This window comes from Mauremys mutica, chromosome 3, assembly GCF_020497125.1.
Source record: "Mauremys mutica isolate MM-2020 ecotype Southern chromosome 3, ASM2049712v1, whole genome shotgun sequence".
NCBI classification, from domain to species: Eukaryota; Metazoa; Chordata; order Testudines; family Geoemydidae; genus Mauremys; species Mauremys mutica.
In genome coordinates, this window is record NC_059074.1 from 131,650,079 (window position 1) to 131,670,716 (window position 20,638).

The 20,638-nt window shown below is 38.5% G+C and overlaps 1 protein-coding gene across 7 annotated transcripts in view; it reads right to left on the minus strand.

Moving 5' to 3' along the window:
- SIPA1L2 (signal induced proliferation associated 1 like 2) overlaps positions 1-20,638 on the minus strand; it is a 181,115-nt gene that overhangs the window by 35,935 nt on the left and 124,542 nt on the right. For 4 of the 7 annotated variants that reach the window (XM_045009786.1, XM_045009787.1, XM_045009791.1 and 1 more), the window contains exons 12-17: positions 18,893-19,150; positions 15,610-15,705; positions 13,861-13,961; positions 13,224-13,327; positions 9,147-9,535; positions 2,282-2,506 (exon numbers count right to left, since the gene is read on the minus strand). In XM_045009786.1, the coding sequence (XP_044865721.1) occupies positions 2,282-2,506; positions 9,147-9,535; positions 13,224-13,327; positions 13,861-13,961; positions 15,610-15,705; positions 18,893-19,150 (1,173 nt within the window). The remainder of the gene's footprint in view (positions 1-2,281; positions 2,507-9,146; positions 9,536-13,223; positions 13,328-13,860; positions 13,962-15,609; positions 15,706-18,892; positions 19,151-20,638) is intronic. The other 3 variants (XM_045009788.1, XM_045009789.1, XM_045009793.1) reach the window with 1 other exon arrangement.

A 20,638-nucleotide genomic window follows, 5' to 3' on the forward strand; every position in this document is an offset into this window, starting at 1 on the left:
TTTTAAATCAAGTTTTTGAGAGAGATGTGCACTCACCAGGCGGTTATGGCCCTGATCTGAATTGTGGGAGACCTCGGTTCAAGTCCCTTCTCTGCCTGATTCAGAGCCCACCATCCTAGATCACTCTGAATCAGGCAGAGTGGGGGCTTGAAACTTTGTCTCCCACATCCCAGGCCAGGGTCCTGACCACATACACATATATACACACCTGTACCAAGGCCCACCCTGTCTTAAGTGTTGGTTTGAAAACAGACATTTTGATAATTCTATTTCCATGCAAGTGCTGTAAAGGGTTCGTTTTCATTCCAATCCACAATGAATACAAATACTGAAACCTCCAAAAGTGCCACAAAATGAAATATCATCTGGCTCTAAGTTAATTTCACCAGCCCCTTCATCTTGGAAACAGTTCCAGTAAGGAGACAGTATGTGGCCAGGATTGGAAAGCAGCTGAGACGCCTCAATCCTTTTGAAGTTTCCTAGCTCTAGAAACAATTGCTGCAGGGTACAATGGTCAAGTCAGAAAGGCCTCTGCTTCCACGAAGTTCCACATGGTTGCAGCTCCACATCTCTGCCCTTGAAGAGTGTTTTTTGGAGATCTGGGGGGCTATTTCTGAGGCAGGGCCTGGATCTTCAGTACTTCTCTGCCTTTTTTCCCCCTTCTTACATCTAAGCAGAACTGAGTAGTTTTTCTAATCGCAAGAGTCAGGGAAGAGAGAAAATGCCCAAATTGTGAGAAACCTCCACTCCCAAGACTGAGGGGAGGTATTCGCTACCCGCCGGATTGGCAGGTAGCGATCGATCTATCGGGGGTCGATTAGACATGATAAAATCGATCCCCGATTGCGCTCCCCATCGACTCCGGAACTCCAGCTCACAAGAGGCGGAAGCAGAGTTGACAGGGGAGCGGCAGCAGTCGACTTGCCGCCATCCTCACGGCCAGGTAAATCGACCTAAGATACGCCGACTTCAGCTACGATATTCGCGTAGCTGAAGTTGCATATCTTAAGTTGACCCCCCCCCCCCACTAGCGTAGACCTGGGCTATGTGAGGCCTTTTCATCGAGTGCCCCAGGATCATCCAGGGCAGGATTAAAGCAGCTGAGGCACTCCACTACATAGTGCACTCTGTGGCTTCATTCCTATGCCATGACCCTGCCCTCCTCCCCAACTTGGAGTGACACTGGGACATCAGGGATGGGTAGTGACATGGAGTCTCTATCTACCCCCCAAGAATAGTAGCAGTAGTTCCAGCATGGTCCCAGTACTTAGCTCAGCAGCCTGGAAGTATTTAAATTGGATGAATGAATGGGTAGGACACACTGCATTTTCTGCCTACCATACACACAGTCCTCTGATGGGATAGTGCTGACAGGGCCGCCTACTATTTTCAGGTACAGTTTAGTACCCCCTTGAGATAATGGGGCTGTTTGCACTCTCATAGCTATTCTGTCATGGTCTCTGCAGACTATGGCAGACACTGTTGCATCAGTTATAGTCAGTTAATGTTTTCTAGCTTTCTTTTGCAGCTATAAAGGCTAGAAATATTTTTAAAAGTGAAAATTGTAATTCTGATGTAATTACATAATTCCAGGAATTGGGGAATATTCTAACAGAAGTGGGGGTGTCCCTCCACAAAATGACTCAAAAGCAACACTAATTTCAATTGACAAGACTCAAAGGTTTTTTTTAATCTCCACAATACTCTTCTTATTTTCATCTCAAACCAAAACCAGCATAGCAAAATCTTGAATTAAGGTTTATAGCGCTGGGGCCCTTGGGTCCAAACCCAGAGGTTATATCCAGGAGCAACCTTATTTAGAACCCCTTCAATGAAAGTTAAGCTTTTTTGGAGAATCATTTGAGAAGATACTGAGATTCTCCAGACTTGAATGGGGTTATGCCTAACTAATCCTCTTCAAGATGGAATTTCATGTCTTTACAACACAACTGTAATTTTTTGCCAGATTAACAATGCCAGTGCTTTCTCTCATTTTGCTTCACTGGGTAAAAGGGAGGCAGTTCAACAGGAAAGAAACAAAGAGAGAAAAAGGAAGGAGGAGGCAAGAGGACCCTCCAACCAATGATTTTCTTTCACCTGTGTCGAGATCTCTGGTACATAAAGGAAGAAAAAACCCCAAATATTTCAAATAAAATTGAAGACAAGGAGAGGCATTTTATACTTTTCAAATAATGAGAAAGTTAAAAACTTTTCCCACACAATATAAACAACACACACACACACACAAACTTTCTAAAATAAGAATAAACAAAAATCTTACTCTTGGCATTGAGAAACTTCAGATTCTTCAGGTGTAGGACTGCCTTCTGACTTTTTCCAACCAATGACGTATTTGCTCACTGCTCCTTGTCTGTGGTGTGATTTTGATACAGACCCAGAGATCTGCTGACCACTATTCTGTGACACTATGTAGACTTTGGAGGTATCTAGAGACCCACTGTTTTTAGAACAATGTGCTGAAGGGCTTCCTGAATGGTGAGACCCACTGAAAAGGAACACAGAACAAAATCTGCAGTGCAATAAAACATCAAGGACTTGAGACTACGGCCAGCTATGCAACCATAATTCTTTCTTTTACATTTTCTTGAATACATTTTATATATAGCTAAATCACAGCTATCAACTCTCCGAGCACACACGCATGTGTACACACTCAGAAGGACTTCACAAGATGAGCATTTTCTATAACTGAACCTATTGCAATGCCAAGGCAAACCAGTCTGATTTAAAGACAATGAGCCAAATTCAGCCCTGGTATAACTCCATCAATGCTAAGAATTACATCAGGAATGAACGTGGCCCCAGGTGATTGCCTGAACTCTGAGAACTTCTAGGCATTTCCACTTAATATTACTCTTGACAAGAAACATCAGCTAAAGGTAGGCTCTTGATTTAAGCTCTCTATTAAAAAGAGGTCATATGAATAGAAATAACTTTCACCCCAATGAATGTGGCAATGAACACAGTTTTCTGGATTATTTTAATATTCTCTTGCATTATTAATAGTGCTAGTCATTATTAATGGCATGTTTCATCAGACTCTCTCAAAGTACTTTACAGTCAAATTAAAGCAAACAACATCTCGTCAAGGAAGGCCTTATTTTACAGATGAAGGAACTAAGGCACCAGTAAATAAAATGACTGACTTAAGGCAATTCGTTGTGTCAGTTGCAGAGCTGGGAACAGAACTCACAGCTCTGACTCTGAGTCCTGTGCCCTACCTACCATACAAGGCTCATTGTTAATCCAGTCATAATAGTACTGTGTTCATTCATGAGAGCCAGAAAGTGACAGTGATTACACTTGTTTCATTGTTCATGCTGAGTGAAATGTAAATGGTAAAACAGGATAGCTATGTTTTGACTGACCTGAGTTTTCTAAAGGACCTACTAGGGGCAGAGAGGGAAGATAATAAAACATCCAAAAAAAAAAGACAATGGATTATTGATTTTGTTTTTGTAAATAAACATACACACACTATACATACATACATATATACATTATATATATATATATATATATATATATATATATATATATACACACACACACACACACACAGCATGAACATTCAATTATTAAAAATGATCAACACTGGGATATCAAGTGTGAAGCTGAGTATTGGAGACATTACCCGTTATTGTAGCTTATATTGTCCACTGAGGGTGAAAAAGTAACAACTATGTTTTTTTTCCTCTAATTTTCTCTGATTCTCATAGTTGCCCCCACTTCCCATCTGTAGCCAGATGATCCATGGGCAGGATTATGCTTATCAGAAAATGTGGGTGGGTAACTTTAAAGGTGATCACTAGCAAACCAGAAGGAATCTGACACAGGCTGACCCCTACTCCAGGAAAAGATTTGGTGAGGAGTGAGAACTGAGGGCTCTAGCTGTCAGAGCAGTGTCTGGAACTGCAGTTCCTCAGCCTCATCGGATTCTGGATTCTCCTGACGGAGCAGGGAACAGCCTGTCGCAGATTTACCTCCAAATACCCACACAGAAAGTGGGGAGGGGGATGAGGAAAATCTCCCGAAGGATATGGAGAAGGAGCAATTAGAGAGGTAAGAGGAGAGCCAGGACAGGACAGTCATGAAAGCTAAAGGAGGACAAGATTTCAAGAAGAGAACAGTTGACTGCGTCAAAAGTGGCTGACAGGTCAAGCAGGATGAGGATGGAGTATTGGTTCTGAGATTTGGCTAAGAAGAGGTCTTTAGAGAATTTGGTGACAGTTGTTTCAGTTGAGTGCAAGGGTAGAAGCCAGATTGGAGAGTCCAGGATGGAATTGGAGAGAAACTCCAGAGAGTGAAGTGGGTATTCACCCACAAAAGCTTATGCTCCAATACATCTGTTAGTCTTTAAGGTGCCGCAGGACTCTTAGTTGCTGTAAACAGCACGTTCAATGATCTTAGAAATTAAATGGAGATGGGAAAAGAAGCGGTACGTGGAGAGGAAAGTGGAGTCAAGGGTTTGTATTTTTAAGATGGGAGAAACTAAAGCATGTTTGTATTGTGAGGGAAAACAACCAGAGGAGACTGGGAGATTAAGGAGAAGAGTAAAGGAGGGAATAAGAGTGGGCCCCTGCAGGGAGATCAGGAGATGGGATGAGATCACTGGAGCAAGGGGACAGTGGAAGAGAGCAGATGAGAATCTTCTGTCTCTGTGGCTAGGGGAGGAGGAGAAAAAGAAAGTTTGGGGTGGGGAGGAGAGGAGGGGGAAGAAAAGGGGGAAGGGAAGGTGAGCCAAGGGAGGGGAAATGCCATGTCATATTTTGTCAATTTTCTCTTGAAAGAAATCAGCGAGACAGTGTGCAGAGAGGAGTGGCGGGAGGAGGTGAAGGTTTGAGGAGTGAGTTAAAGGTGCTGAAAAGCAATTGGTATTGCAGGCATGAGATTCAATTAAGTTGGAAAAGTAGAGTTGTTCACGAAGACAGCAGAACTGAAAGAGAATGAATCTGTGGTGGAGGAAGTTGGCCTGGTCACTTGATTTCTGCTAGAAATGCTATTCATTGCGAGAGCAGGAGTGGAGGAAACAGATGCTGGGGATAAGCCATGGCTGGAGGTTAGCAGGATGGATCTTGCGATAGGAGAGAGAAGTATCAGGGGGAACTTTTTGCCATATATTTGTTACAGCATCAAAATTAAAGTATATAGAGACTTCTCTATCTCAGGTTACCGGTTCAGTATGACCTTGCCTCATACAGTGGCACTACAGTCACTAGCTTTTGAGTTCAAGACTATTGACTAGCTAGGAAGGTAGGAATGCAAAACTATTTGAGGCTAAATGAAACTGTTTCAGCTACAGTAACCTGATTGTATTTGGTAATCCAAGGGTGTAATTAGAATTTAAAAAATGAGACAGCAAGACAGACAATTACACAGCTGTGAAAAACAAGGCTGTACATATTTCAAAGGGATCTGATAGTTTGTGATGTCATTACACACAATAGGCTTGATTCTGAAACCCTTACTCAGACAGATTAATACTTTCTTCAATGGGACTACTCAATATGAATAAAGGGTGGTAGAATCAGGCCCAATACGTCTATACTCAACAGCATTCCTGTGCTGTATTTCATCCATTTAATAAATAGCACACAATTTTAACAAGGAACCACTGAATTTTTTATATAGGAAATAGCTTTCCACCAGCTCTCTGGTTTGTTTCTTGTTTAAGTTTTAATTTACTAGATATTTACAGAAAATGTTTATTATTAAATATTTATACCGTGGTAATACCTAAAAGTCTCAATCAGGTCAGAGCCCTACTGTGTTAGTCAAATTCTGAACAGTTATAGACTACCATACTGAAGAGGGATTTGGCATTGGGGTGACTTGTCAGTCACAACACAATTCATTTACGTATTAAAATAATGAAAACACCGTATTTCACAGTAGTAATATCACAGCTGTAAAATAAGACTCATTTCTTAAAGCTTGTTTGGCTACAGTATATCAGATTCTTAAGTGTTTAAATATCTACGAAGTATGGTTTGTGACACAAAACTCATTTGAAGAGGATCTTTACATAAGTTATACCTAAAACAGCTAACCCACATGAAATACAATTTATGGGGTTTTTTTGTTTGTTTTTTAAATAGTAACATCATTTGGCACTCAAATTAGGAACAGATATTTTTTAAAAAATATTACCAAAGTGAGATTGGACAACCCTGAAGGGATAGTCATGATCTCTTGAGTTTTAACTCGCTCTGGCACTGACTTAGATAAGTCGTGTGAACTCTTTGCATATCAGTTTTTCCATCTGCAAAACAAGAATAGATTTTCCTGTCTACCACACGGAGGTGGATTGAAGATTATTTAATGTCTGTATGGCATTTTACATATTTAAAGTGCTATGCAAATAATTATTTCTATTCTTCAGAAATCTATTTCAGACCATTGTATCTCCAGAGTTCGTATTCTATTATGTATGTATATAGTATTCAATATTTGAAAGTATTTATCGAGTTTTCTTCCTGTCTGAACACTACGGTATCTTCCACAGTTTAGGAAAATGCTTATGAAATTAGATGAGACAGATTTACTCATAGCACACAGGGAGGATGTGGAATGCAACACATTGTTTTTTCCTGTACTGGTGTGCATTGAAAATGGACAAATCAGAGGAACAAAAATGCGCAAATAATTTCCCTTTAAATGACTCCACCTTACCAAGCAAAAGCCTTCAACATACATTCAAAAGCAGCACCTTCAAAAACACCAGAAAATGGGAATTAAAAGATAAAAGCGACCAGCTGTACAAATCCTCTCACACAACACAACTCGCTTTAGAACACAAGTAATGTACACAAATTTCATCTATAGTCAAAGAGCAGACAGCAAAATCCATCAAATTCAATCCAACATACACATTTCGCCAGGCAACTAACAAATTAATTTAAATTAAGGGGCAAGGTATGCAATGCAGCTTCACTATACACAAATATAAAGAAACAGATATTTCCAGTGGAATTATATCTGATTGCTATAGCATTAAATCCTTATGCCATCAGTTGCATTGTACTGAAAGAGAATGTGCAGCCAAGTGCTTCTTGAAAATATGTGCTAATCAGAGAAAGGGGTGCCAAGCTAACTTGACTGGTTTCTTTTTGAAGCTATTACAATTATTTAAATTAATTGGAATAATGGAGGCAGTGATACTAATGCAAAACTAACATTAATAATATAAACACACTGGGCTGATATTTTACTAACTGACAAACTTATTTTGTACCCATTCCAATATTTTAATGATCACTTAATTGTCAGTAGGACAGAGTATAGATAGACTAATGTATTTATTTATTCGTTCCATCTTAACAGCTATGCTGCTGAACTGAAGTATCACAATAGAATGGGATTCTCAAGGAATAAAACTATATACTTATTTATGAGTAGGTTTTTCTATGGTGCTCATTGTATTATCTGACAACTCCAGCAATATTAATGAATGTATTCTCCTAACACCCCCGTGAGGCAGGTGTTTATACTCCCAATACTCCTACAATGCTATCCTATTTTGTTATTCTCTTGATTAAGAAATTAGAAAATGTTGTATTATGCAATACATAAATAACACATGCTTTATCCAATTAATCCCACAACCCCAGAACCCTTAGGGCCCTGCAGCTATGCCACCTTGTGCTGTGCTCCTGACAGGCCGCACAAACTACACAGGGTCAGATCATCTCAGTACATTTCTGGGAAGACCTCCACAAACACATAATAGGAAATTGTGATGAAGAGTAACTGACATTCATCCACAAAAGTCAGTACTGAATGCAGGGCTGACTCGGCTCAAACAAATCTGAGGCTCACAGCAAACATGAGGCTCACTGGGGGCAACACACTGAAGGATTGAGGTATCTGTAAAGCATCCAGAATTGAGGTGTGTGATTGTGAAGGGAGTAAGGACTTGTCAACATGGGGAAAGTTGTACCAGTGTAAGGTAAGATGTGAATTTAAACAGCTATAGTTATACTGGTACAATTCCTAGTGTGGACACGCTTACTTTGGTATAAGCATGCTTTTTTCCAATTTAATTTATGTTGCTTTGGAAGTGATTTAAGCTAAATTGAAAAAAAAGACACTCTTATTCCAGGATAATATGATCCACAAAAGGACTTATCCTGGTTTAACTATATCACTATAATTATACTGGTACAACTGTAAAATTTTCCCATGTAGGCAAGTCCTTCGAAAATCATGGATGAACGTATTCTGTTAAATAGGAGAAGGAGGAATCGACAAGGTGCCGCTACATAAGGCTGCAATAAAGGGGAAGGCACTTTGATTGTCCAGGGTGCTTGGTTATCCTCACAAAATTCTCAGTGAACATGAAGTAGATTGTACTCCTCATCATGTCTCACTGTAGCATGACAACTAAGTATCATAGTAGCATTTCATTATGGCCCTACTGGAAAGTCCTTCCTCTCCAAAAATACTCATAAGGGCCCTACAGCACAAGTTTGACACCACTGTCTGAAATGGCCTTGAAACAATGGCCCATCATTTTGCTATGTAAACACCCTCTACCCAGTTCAAACTGATAGAGATGTTATCACTTCCTGTCCTAAATGTTTGTCCAATGTAGTCAAGTGCCATTAAACAGGTAAAAGCAGCAAAGGGTCCTGTGGCACTTTATAGGCTAACAGAAGTTTTGGAGCATGAGCTTTCGTGGGTGAATACCCACTTCGTCGGATTTTCACCTCAAGGGTAAAAGTGCTTTGGGGTTCTTTGGGGAAAAAGTGCAATATACTTGTAGGTTATTATGCCTTTCAAGATGGGTCAATCAATTTCAAAGGAGTGATATATACTGAATAGATTGTGTGTTCCTCCAAAGATACTAAATGTTCTTACTAATTTTTTAAAATTTTTGTGTAACATCTGGATTAGATTTTTAAGCAGAAATTCATACACACACAGACACACCCTACACACACCCTCTGTAACAGACTCATGGAAGGTGAGGGAAAGCCTTTTGTTGGTTCTCATATATGTATTGAAATATAAAAAATTAAAATTAATAAGCACATTTTCAAGGAACAGAAACGTTCAGCATAAACAAAAGCAAATTCTCTCAGTCACTAATTGAATCACATAATTTGTATGGAAAAAACACATACCTAGAATGAGAGGATATTTCACTGAGGTCTCCCATGCTACCTTCAGCTGTATGACTGCTAGAAATGGCAGAAGCATAGCTATGTACAGCATACATTTTAGCTTGCTCATCATCTTGCCCAGGAGTTTCAGAAGATTCAGTCCACTGCTCAGCCCGACTATGCACCCCAGACCTGCTGCCAGCAAGGTGTAAAGGGGCCATAAGAGGAGCAGGCATACAAGGAGCTGTATCAATTCCACTGTCAGTAGAAGCCCCTTTAATATATGTTAATCCAAGCAATTCAGGGTCCATCAGGTCTCCGGAGCCAAAGTGCTTTTCATCACTATTGCTCGATGTATTACTGGACAGGGTATTACTGCTGGAGTGACTGGAACAGTTTTTGTCTCCAATCTTAAAAAAAACAAAGTTTATAAATAATATTTACTTCCGTTTAAGGTTATTTAATTTTCTTTCTCAATTTCATCATTGAATACAAACACCAAATACAAAAGAAGCTAAATGTGCAACCAGCTTCTGTAAAGTGAAGTGAACTGCACAATTGGCTAGGTGTATTATGGGACTTTTTTTTCCTCCAAAATAAGCCTATTGAGTTGGTAGGTACAATAGACTTTAGACCAGGAGTCAGCAACCTTTCAGAAGTGGTGTGCCGAGTCTTTGTTTATTCACTCTAATTTAAGGTTTCGCGTGCCAGTAATGCATTTTAACGTTTTTAGGTCTCTTTCTACAAGTCTATAACATATAACTAAACTATTGTTGTATGTAAAGTAAATAAGGTTTTTAAAATGTTTAAGAATCTTCATTTAAAATTAAATTAAAATGCAGAGCCCCCTGGACCGGTGACCAGGACCCGGGCAGTGTGAAAGCCACTGAAAATCAGCTTGTGTGCTGCCTTCAGCACACATGCCATAGGTTGCCTACCCCTGCTTTAGACCATTGGTTTGATCTCGTATGGAAAATCCCATGTTCACATTTAAATTCTTTGATTCTGACATGCTTGCATCCATAAACTGTTATTTGTGGATAGTTAAAATGAACAAAAAAACACTGAATTAGGTTCTATTGCAGTTCTGGAGAACAATGGAGATTGAATTACTGTTATCCTCTCTCAGAGTAGATGAACTATCCAGTTTATTGGATCAGCTGCAGCATGTATGACTACTTGACATGAAGGCAAGTGGAATGCGTGTACCAGATACAAGTGACTTGACCCTCTAGGGGTTCAAGCTCAGTATGACTGCTGGACTAGAAGAACTGTGTCAGACAGTTGCATCAGTAGAAATTTTGAGGAGATTTTACAAAGAGCTGAATTCATTTACCTGTGAGGCAAGACAGCCAGCACCAAGCCAGATGAAGCCTAGGTAAGAAGTGTGAGGGTAGACTATTATTTTTAATTAGATTCCCCTTTCAGCAGATGTACATAAGGATAATCATTTCTTATACACCAAGCTGTTAGAGGTAGTCCTTTCGAAAAGGCTGCCTCACCTAACTGCACATTGAGAATTAACAAGTCTCAATGTCTGTTTGAAAAGTTGCTACAAAAAGAGGGGGTTTAAGTGCATAATGAACCTTTTGGAGATGGTTTTCAACTTCACTATAAAGGGAACTAGATGCTGGAAATGCAAATGAACATGTTTCTAGGGATGGGATGCGCTAGGATTTGCTAGAGAGTTGTCTAGCGCAGAGGTGCTTCAGTTTGGACCACAAATGCGACATGGCATCAAAGAGGAAAGAAACCATTAGGAAGGAAGGAAGCCTTCAGGAAGTAAAAAAAAAAAAACCCACAGGAAGGAGCGATATAAGTATCAGTCCCAGCAAAAGCTTCCTTCAGGCTGCTCTAGTTTATAATAAGTACCTGCTTGGCACTGGAACTGGCACAGAGAATTGGGGTGAGCTGGCACCTTTGCATGCTCTCCTCTTGAGCTACACCAAGCAAACTTCAACTACAGCTCAGAGTCGTGTATTTCCATGTGTCAAGGCCACTCTTCATAGGGAATCTCAATGTGGCCTTAACAGAGACCAATCTCTAAATAGGTCCTGGAGCAATTAGAACTCAAATATAGTAAGTCACCGGGACAAGATGATATTCAGCCAAGATTTCTGAAGTGCAAAGATACTGAGGTGGATATGCATAATATCCTAAACAGCAACATTTGTTCCTGAAGAATGTAAAGTTGTTCATTTAGTGCTCATCTCCAGCAAAGGACAATCCAAGGAACTGGGCAACACAAGTGACCAAGGTATGGAACAGCGTCCATATAAGAAGAGATTAAAAAGACTGGGACTTTTCAGTTTGGAAAGGAGATGACCGAGAGGAGATATGATAGAGGTCTATTAAATCTTGACTGGTGTGGAGAAAGTGAATAAGGAAATGTTATTTACTTCTTCACATAATACAAGAACTCGAGGTCACTCAATGAAATTAGCAGGCAGCAGGTTTAAAAACAAACAAAATGAAGTATTTCTTCACACAACGCAGTCAGTCAGTCTGTGAAACTCTTTGCCAGAGGATGCTGTGAAGGTCAAAACTAGAACAGGGTTAAAAAAAATTAGATAAGTTCATGGAGGATAGGTCGATCAGTGGCTATTAAGGATAGGCAGGGATGCAACCATGCTCTGAGTGTCCCTAACCTCTGTGTTCCAGAAGCTGGGAGTGGACAACAGTGGATGGATCACTTGATGATTGCCAGTTCTGCACATTTCCTCTGAAGCACCTGACACTGGCCACTGTCAGAGACAGTATACTGAGCTAGACAGACCATTGATCTGACTCAGTATGACTGTTTTTATGTTCTTATGCTTTGGATAGGCCTCTCTCAGTTTTGTATTAAGTGACTGATTGAGTAATTCAAGGATAGAGTAATGCTGTGCTGCATTCAAATATATATAACCAAGACATAATAAATATATGAAGTTCAGTGAATAGAACAGTATCTCAGGTATTGGTACTGGGTTTAATGTTATTCATTCTACACAGTGATTCAATCCTCAAACTTCTGGACAACTTCTCCTTGCCTGAAAACATCACGAAGTAATTTCCCCCACGTGTCAGATTGTATAGTACTATACACTACAGCATTACGAGGGTCTTTTTTCAAACATCAAAGACCAGATTCACAGCCTGTATAAATCAGAAAGCCAATTTACTCCAGATGAGAATCTGGCCCCATAACCTTATTGAAATTATTTTACAAGTAGTATCATATAGTTTCCTGGTACATCTAGCAAGACTTTTGTATTACAAACATACAAAATGCTATTAAGGGAACATGGCACTTTACTAGTGTTTTTTTTCCTTTTCCTAAATCATAAGACACTGGCCACTATTAAATGCAAGATACTGAACAAGGTGGACCAATTATCTGATCCAGTACTTCAACTTCTATGTGTCTTTTCTTAAGGCAGCCACAGAATTTTTATCATACTTAGAAAATAAATCTGTTTAATAACTTTTAACTTCTAATCCTAATGAAGTTAGCACAATATTGGTAGGCAGCCCTTATTTACCAGTTCTGACATTTCAGTGCACACAATTTAATCCAGCTGGAAATCATTAAAAAACAAACAAACAAAAAAACAGGCCACCACTTTCACACCCACAATTAAAAAGGCACAAAAAGATAACATTTAACTAAATACAGTCTTTAGAGGTGGAACCTTTGCCCAAATAAGAAGAAAGCTAATTGCTGATAATTATAGTACATATGTATCCCATACAACATGTCAAGAAATGGCATGCATGAATGTAATGTGTACAATGGGAGGTGCTCCTAAGACTGAGCAAACCAATGTAAATGAAGCTCTAGTTAGACCCCAGAGTGATGCTTACATTAGTAAGGATTTTATCCCTGCAATGTCCCAGAAACCAGAACATGATCTTTTTAATGTACTTCGTTTGAGAATACTGCATCCAGTCCTGAATCAGAGACCCTTGCATAGCTATGCACAATACTATTAGTCTCTAAAACTCCAAACTGTACTTCAGGAATTACTAAAATGTATTTTAAACATTTAAGATTCTTGCAAGTGTCTTTTCAGACTCAAGTTTTTAACAGCAGAAGAGAAGTTTGAAAAAACTTACATGAGAAAGTTTGCTTGGCGAATCCTTGACATTGCCTTCTTTTGGTAAAGCCCGGTCTTTGTAGGAACTCAAGACTTTGGTGGATGGTGCATGCCACTTCGTTTCTGCCATAAATAATTGTGTTTTAATTTCTGATTTCTAAAAGGATGAACATACTGTACAAAGAAAAAAGCACATAGCTCAGTGCTTTAAGCATCAGGTTTGTGGAATCACAGGTTCAAACCTTGGCAGACTTTCCTAACCCTTTTGTTGTTCCACAATAATTAAATAGAGTTCTATGCAGTCCACTCTGTGTGAGGCTTTTGAATGAGACCTTAGAAATCAACGTTTGTTCATTCTGAGCCTACTTTAAATATTCCATGGCACTTCCTATAAAAAGAGTAAGAATTTGCCTCAAGTGTTCTTTGGCCAAAATCTATCCTATTCTGACTGTTATACTGCATGTTTAGTTTCCTCTTACCACCTCAGAGGTGGCTGCATTTCACTGATGCTGCATTCGTTTTGAAGCATTTTAGGATTCTTTGGGATGAAAGGCTCTATATAAATGGAAATTAGGATCATCATCAGAACCAGTAGTTAACTTTACTGGTATATCCTAGGAAGATTATTTACTTTTAATATATGGTATTATTATTACCAGCATATCTGGATCCTTCCAAAGTTTCCTCTCGTTCTCTGCCTCCTTCACACTCCAGTGGACCTGAACCTTGGTGTTCATGAAGTAAAGGGGATTGGCACCTTGTAACATAAGCAGACAATCAAGTTGTTTCTTTCTTAACTACAAAACTGATTATCCCACAAGGAACTTTCCAAGGTAAAAATCTTTGTAGGTCATTAACTGTAAACAATCATCACCACCCAGCAAGCAAATAGCATTGGGAAACTTGTTACTCTAAGTAAAAATATCTAAGTGTAAGTTTCTTGGCAGAACACTATTTAGGATTAATTATAAACAAAGAACAATGCTAGATTAAAACCCCCTACATTTTTGGGGCCAAACATTCAAAGCCCCATACTATGGATGGACCAGGAAAATGCATCAGCTAGCTGTTCCATGGACCAATTCCCACTTCTATGCACACAAATATCTGACAGTATGTGCAAATGCAGAATTCTACTAATGAAATGGGTGTATAACATATTTTGCATCTACTGAACAGAGGTTTGAAAGTTTGCCGTTTATTCAAAATTGGAATTGATGCCTCTACACACTTCAGTACTAAATCCATTACTTGAAACATTTCCACTTTCACAGATGTCAGACCCTCTTAATCTGAAATTTCTTGAACAGGTTCCAAGACACTACACATATCTGCTACATGGGATATTTTACACATAATCAAACATGTCAAGGCAATATTCTGCTGATAACAGACAAGAAGATTTCAGTGTCCATATTTTATTATAAAAATAATGTAATTAACTCTGAGTAGCACGTCTCAAGTGTTTTTAAATTAGGCAGTTTATGTATTTCTGTATCTCAATATTTAACAGCAAAAATGTTACCAAGCAGTAGATTCATGCAACCAAAGTGCTACATTCACAGTAATGAAGAACAGATCTCACATAGAAAATATATAGCAGAATTGAGTTAGTTAACTTTTTGGTGACCCTAAACATTTAACATATTTTTGTGAAGTGGTTCCTATTCACTAACAGCTCAACTGTGAATCCTCCTCTGCAGGGATGTAAGGGGAAGTAACAAGCCCCATTAAGCTCATGTGAAAGAACTACCCATATTGCTGGAGCCTGCCCGGGGAAAGAGACCAGCTGCCGCTGGGATACTACTCAGCCCCCTCATGCAAGTGGACAGGAAGTAGATGTCACTGGAGCAAATGCAGAGGGAGAAATAATTTGCACCAGCAAAAGGACTGGCACAGAATATTACCCCCACCAAAGCAAAGGGGAAGTAGAAACCAGACCAGAACTGAGTCACAATCTGGTTCCTGCACTTAGGCTGTCCTAATCCAACACTAAAGCACTTACTAGTTCACTTACTAGTTTGGTTCCCAAACTGTATTTGCATACAGATTGTATGAGAGTTCTGTAACTCCCTGTTTCCTGTTTACTTAGGGAAGTATCTTATCACATGCACTTCTCCTGATCCTCATTAATTTGCAAGGGATCTCAATTTGTGGGTAGAAATTCATAAGTTTTCCACACTAGGTTGAGGACCAAATCCTGAACTCAATTACAGTGGTGCAAATCTGGAAAACCACCACTGATTTACACTGAGGTATCTCAGATCAGACTAGGGCTGTGATGCCCTCTATTTAAACTACATTTCCATTGCAAATGGGACTATTTAATATTTAGCTTGTACATAAACTCTGTTTCATAAAGAATTATTTATGGGAGTTGCAGTGAGATATAAAATCACCAGTACCCGTCATATCCCACTTGCTGTCTCCACTGGCTACTCCCGCTGGGTCCTGGGTCACTGGAGGAGGACTGGTTGCTCGGTGAACTTCTGTAATGTTGACTAGAATCATTAACAGTGCATTGAGGTATTTGTGGAGTTTCAACATCTTTAACTGGACTGTTATTTATTTATTTTACAAATAAATTCATTTTTACAATTAAAAATGAGGCATACAGATTGCAGTTTGAATACTTTAAGTATATTCCTATTGGGATTTTACAGTTAGACTTATTTCCTACAATTCATGTCATTTAAGCATTTTAGAAAATAATATTTCCCAGTTTGTTATTGGCAGGATATTTCCATATGTAAATCTTAAAAAGACACCATGAAACACAAAAGCAGAGGACAGACTAGGTTTTAACAGATTAATGGCCAAATCCCACTCTCCTTACTGATATAAGTAGCCTCATTCGAACAAATAGATCTACTTGCATGAGTAAGCAAAGCAGGACTTCGCTCAGTTTTGAATATGGGAAATTCCCACAATGAAAACAAGTGCCTTCCCACCCAGAAACAATTGCTAACGTATTATGATACACCAGAAAGGGTAAGGGCTTTGATTACACTCTGGAATGCATAATATCAGTACCTTCATCCAACTGAGAACTAGGTCATCCTTCATATACATTATGTGGGTAATATGAAGGCATTTTAAAGGGAATTTTATTATTATATTTTTAAAGATCATCATGTCTCACATTAACTGTCTCTCTGACAAAAATTCTTGTATTTCCAGATATTTGAAATATAATCTCCAAATTCTTCCTTAAATCGCTCTGTTTCATCTTGCTTCTCATTTACAACTCCACTATCTTGGGTCTCCCAACTCCATAATCTTGACTCCTCATCCTTCTTTCCTTTCCCATTTCCTTCACATATCTAGTTTCTAACTTCTGTCATTTCTTCCTTTTTAATCTCTAAAATTCACCCTTCTCGTTGTCCCTGGTGCTATATAATTCACATTTCTTAACCTTGTTATCTCCCATATTACTGTAAACTTCCTGTCTCATCTCAATGCCCTTCCTAGCCTCAACTCCTCTCCAAACTGTCTGAAATGCTGCTTCTAAAGTAATCACCTATTTCCTAGAAACTTTCTATTGGCTTCGTAGTCTGACCACAGTAAATCTGAGTTTCTCATCCTCATGGACAAGGTCCTATACAATATCTCTCCTATTTTTCATTACTCAGTATCTAAGTCCGTAGGCTAGTTCCAAACCTTTTTTTTATTCATCTTCCCACCTCCCTACTTCATGGATTCTACCAGGCTGCTTCTCATGTCTGGAAGAGTCCTCATCCTTTAGGCACCATCTCTCTTCTCTATATCCCTTTTTAAAACCTCACCTCCGCAAGCAAATTGTTTTCTCTTGTTGTTATCGTTAATCTCCCCACCCTGTCTCTCCTGAACTGTTATCCAATGTTTTGTCTTTGTTAAACTTGTCCTATTTCTATTATATAGTAAGCTTTTCAGGGCAAGCAATGGCTCACTATATTTAAGGCCTCAGTCCTGCATGTGCTTCACTTAGTTATGAATGCTTATGTTCATAATGTGCTGTGGAAATTAATAGCAAATATTTATTCAACAATTAATAAAATAAGTACTGTTTCCTAACAGAGCTTCACAAATCCAGAAAATTAGATATTCAGTACAACTGCCCTTTTAACATTGGACTTTAACAAGGAACACAAGAATGGGTCAAGCAAGGTGATCTTAAGTCATCTAACATTAAGTGTGGTTAGATAAAATGCATTTTTGAAACAAGATGTAAAATATTCAGACCATTAACTCAGAACCTTCTTTCCCTAAGGACAAGTTTTAAAATGTGCATTACTATGACTAATAGTCTAACTGTGCGTGTTTTAAACAAAATGTAAAAATACTGTCAATTATTTCTCCTTAAATACAGTCATAATTTATGCTTTGGGGGCGGGGGCAGAAATTTTCAAAACCAATACATGACAAATTTTAGATTTTTATACAAATTAGGAGATTTCAGTCATGAGATCTGTTTTGCTTGGAGGTTAGAGAAACTGCATGGTTTAAAGGGAAAGGGCATAAAAGAGGGAAAATTCCAAACGAAGAAGAAATTAGTGGGGAAAGAATTCTGTTTAAGAAACAAATTTGTTTAATTAATTCTCACCAAATAATGTAAAGAGTCAAATGCATTTACAAAGCTTTTTTTAAAAAAAGATTTGTACCCCTTTTCAAGAAGTATATGTAAAATGATTTATAATTATCTTTAAAATACCTCACCATAATGTAAGAGATTTGACATTTTTATATCACAAGTTCTCTTTTGTTTAATAAACAGTGAAAAAAAAAGCAAAGCATAAGGACTGGTAATGAATTACAGAATCCTTTGAAACTGTGTCCATAATACAATAATGAGCTTAAATCATTCATTTTTGCAAAAGACAGGTTTGTTTTTATTTATGCTTATCACTCATCTAAATAGGTTCCATAACATCACTGATTGTGCCTCAGCTTAGAGTAAAAGTAGCCAGTCAGCTTCTGTTTCATTTTATTTGGGGTTGAAGGGGATGGTTGGTAGTCCTCATGGGGTGAAGTTATGAATAGTGATGAGTGAATCACATTTTTCGGTTTGAAAAATCTAAAACATTTTTGGGGAGAGGTGCCAACCTGAAAAGGAGGTTTTTCTTGCTGAAGTGAAAAAATGTTTTGTTTGACCAGAAACAATTTTTTTTGTTTCATTGTCAGCTGGTTTTTACATTTTTGTTTTCTAAAATAAATGTAGCAAAATGTTGAAAGAAAAGATTATTTCAAAATGAAAAGTCAAAATGTTTTGAAAATGTAAAAAAAAACATTTTGCTTTATTTATTTATTTTATTCGGGGGGGGGGGGCCCAAAACTATTCACCAAATTCAGCCTAATTTCAGTGGGATAGCTGAATTCATGGATAGCTTTGGTCTACCAGAAACTGCATTGTTTAGTGAATAAACTATTAGTCCACAAAATTCTGCCCATCTCTAGTTATGAGTAGTACTACTGTACACTATCACTTATCACTAAACCCAGATGTCATTTGTTTCAACTAGGATGAACTGTGGTTCACTGGGGTCACTTTGGCACTTAATCTCAAACTTAAATCCCTGTTAAAACCCAATGCAGTAATGTATGAATGATTGAAAAAGGCTTTAAAAATAACTTCATACCAAGGCCTAAAAACAGAGGTTTACAAGTGAAGCATTTAGGAAAATGACAGGAATTAAATGGAGAGTGTATTACCTTGCACCATCTGGCAGCTTTCTATCAAAGGAAGTGCTGCGAGGAATGGCTGTCTGAGCCTGCTGAAGAAGCTGCTGGCATTGCAGTCTGTCAGATGTTCCTAGGATTGGAGATGCACGAGAAAGAGGCTGCCCAGCAGGAGTCGGCACCCGATGCCAAGTAGTATTCCTTCTGAAAGGAGTTTTATACTCACATGGGGTGCCTTCGCTGTCGAGTTTATATTCCACCATGGGGATTCGGCATAGTTCTGAACAACCCCTGCAGGACAAATAACAATGCCAATAAATCTTATTGGATGGGAAAAAAAATCTTTCTACCATAAAAGGTATGGGTATATTTTTCTTACAAATGCTCAAACATCCCCATATAGCATTGTCTTTTGCACACTTCAAAAAACAAACCACTTATCTGGCAAAAAAATAATTTAAACTATTCACTCCTATGTGGAAACCAGTGTTTCAGATGTCTGTCTTTCAAAGTGAAAAAGCAATATACAATACTAAAATTTAATCCGTGTCTTAAATTCTGCATTATACAAAATAAAATCTGAAAACTATAAAGACTGCACTGTTAAGCACTCAGAAGTCAGGAAATGCCAACATTAAGGTTGCAAATGCAGTCTTAACTGTTCCCTTGTGTGTATGCATCACACTACAAGTCAAATTATACGATCACACACGATGTCTCAATTTATACAATATCATACAAGTTGAAAAATATTTATTGTATAGTTTTTCCTGCAACCTTATATACTTTTATGTAGTATCTGGCATTACTGATTACTTCTCTGTGTATGCCAGGCAGAGTGTACTAAACTCATTTCTACTCATACTACAGATTAAATAAACAGAGAAATATACATATAGGCCTCAGAAGTGTGCAGCTAAAATAAGTCAAGTTTACTACCTCATCACATGAGTTATTTAACCTAAGAAAGGCTTTCCTGTTTCTTGAAAAGAACATTTATATTCATCATTGCTGACTAAAGCAAAAAACACATTTCTTAGGGAAATCTAAGAATTTATACAAAAACGTTCACAGTCTCAATCCTGCAAACACCTAAGCACCTGATCAACTTTGTACAAGTAAGTTATGCATACAATTTAATAGGACTGCTCACTGTGTAAAGGTACTCAGGTGCTCCAGTATTTGCTGGATCAAACACTAAGAATAAAAAATATATACTATGTTCATTTTCAGTGTTGCAGCAAGTATATAAAATGAAAAAAATATTATCAGATGCTAACTACTTTATCCAAGTTTGTTGAAAAATAAATTATGGTACAGCAGTAGCAACTACATTCTTTGGATATTCCATCTTCACTGAGCATTTTCCAAAACAGGATTGCAGGGGCTGAACAGCACTGTCCCTGCAATTGCTGGTCCCCAACTGCTGTGACACTGGAACTAAGAGCAGGGGAAATGTCTCTCCTGTGATCTCAATACTCCCCACTGCTGGTTCTGAGGCAGTGTGGAGGAAGCACCTTGATTAGAATGCCAAGGATTGAGCAACCAAGAGTCTATAGAGAGAGAGGGCATGTAGAGGGGTAGAAGAGGTGGAGACAAGGACAGGCTGGAAGGACAGCTGGAGCAGAAGGGTTTGTAACCACTTGAGTACGCTGAAATACATCCCAGGATTTCTGAATTTTGGCATTTCTCATTGCTGTGCCAGGGACGTTCTGTGTCTGGCTGGAAGATTCAAACCAGCCTCCGCTGTGCACCCCCCCATGTAAATAATAAAAAAAC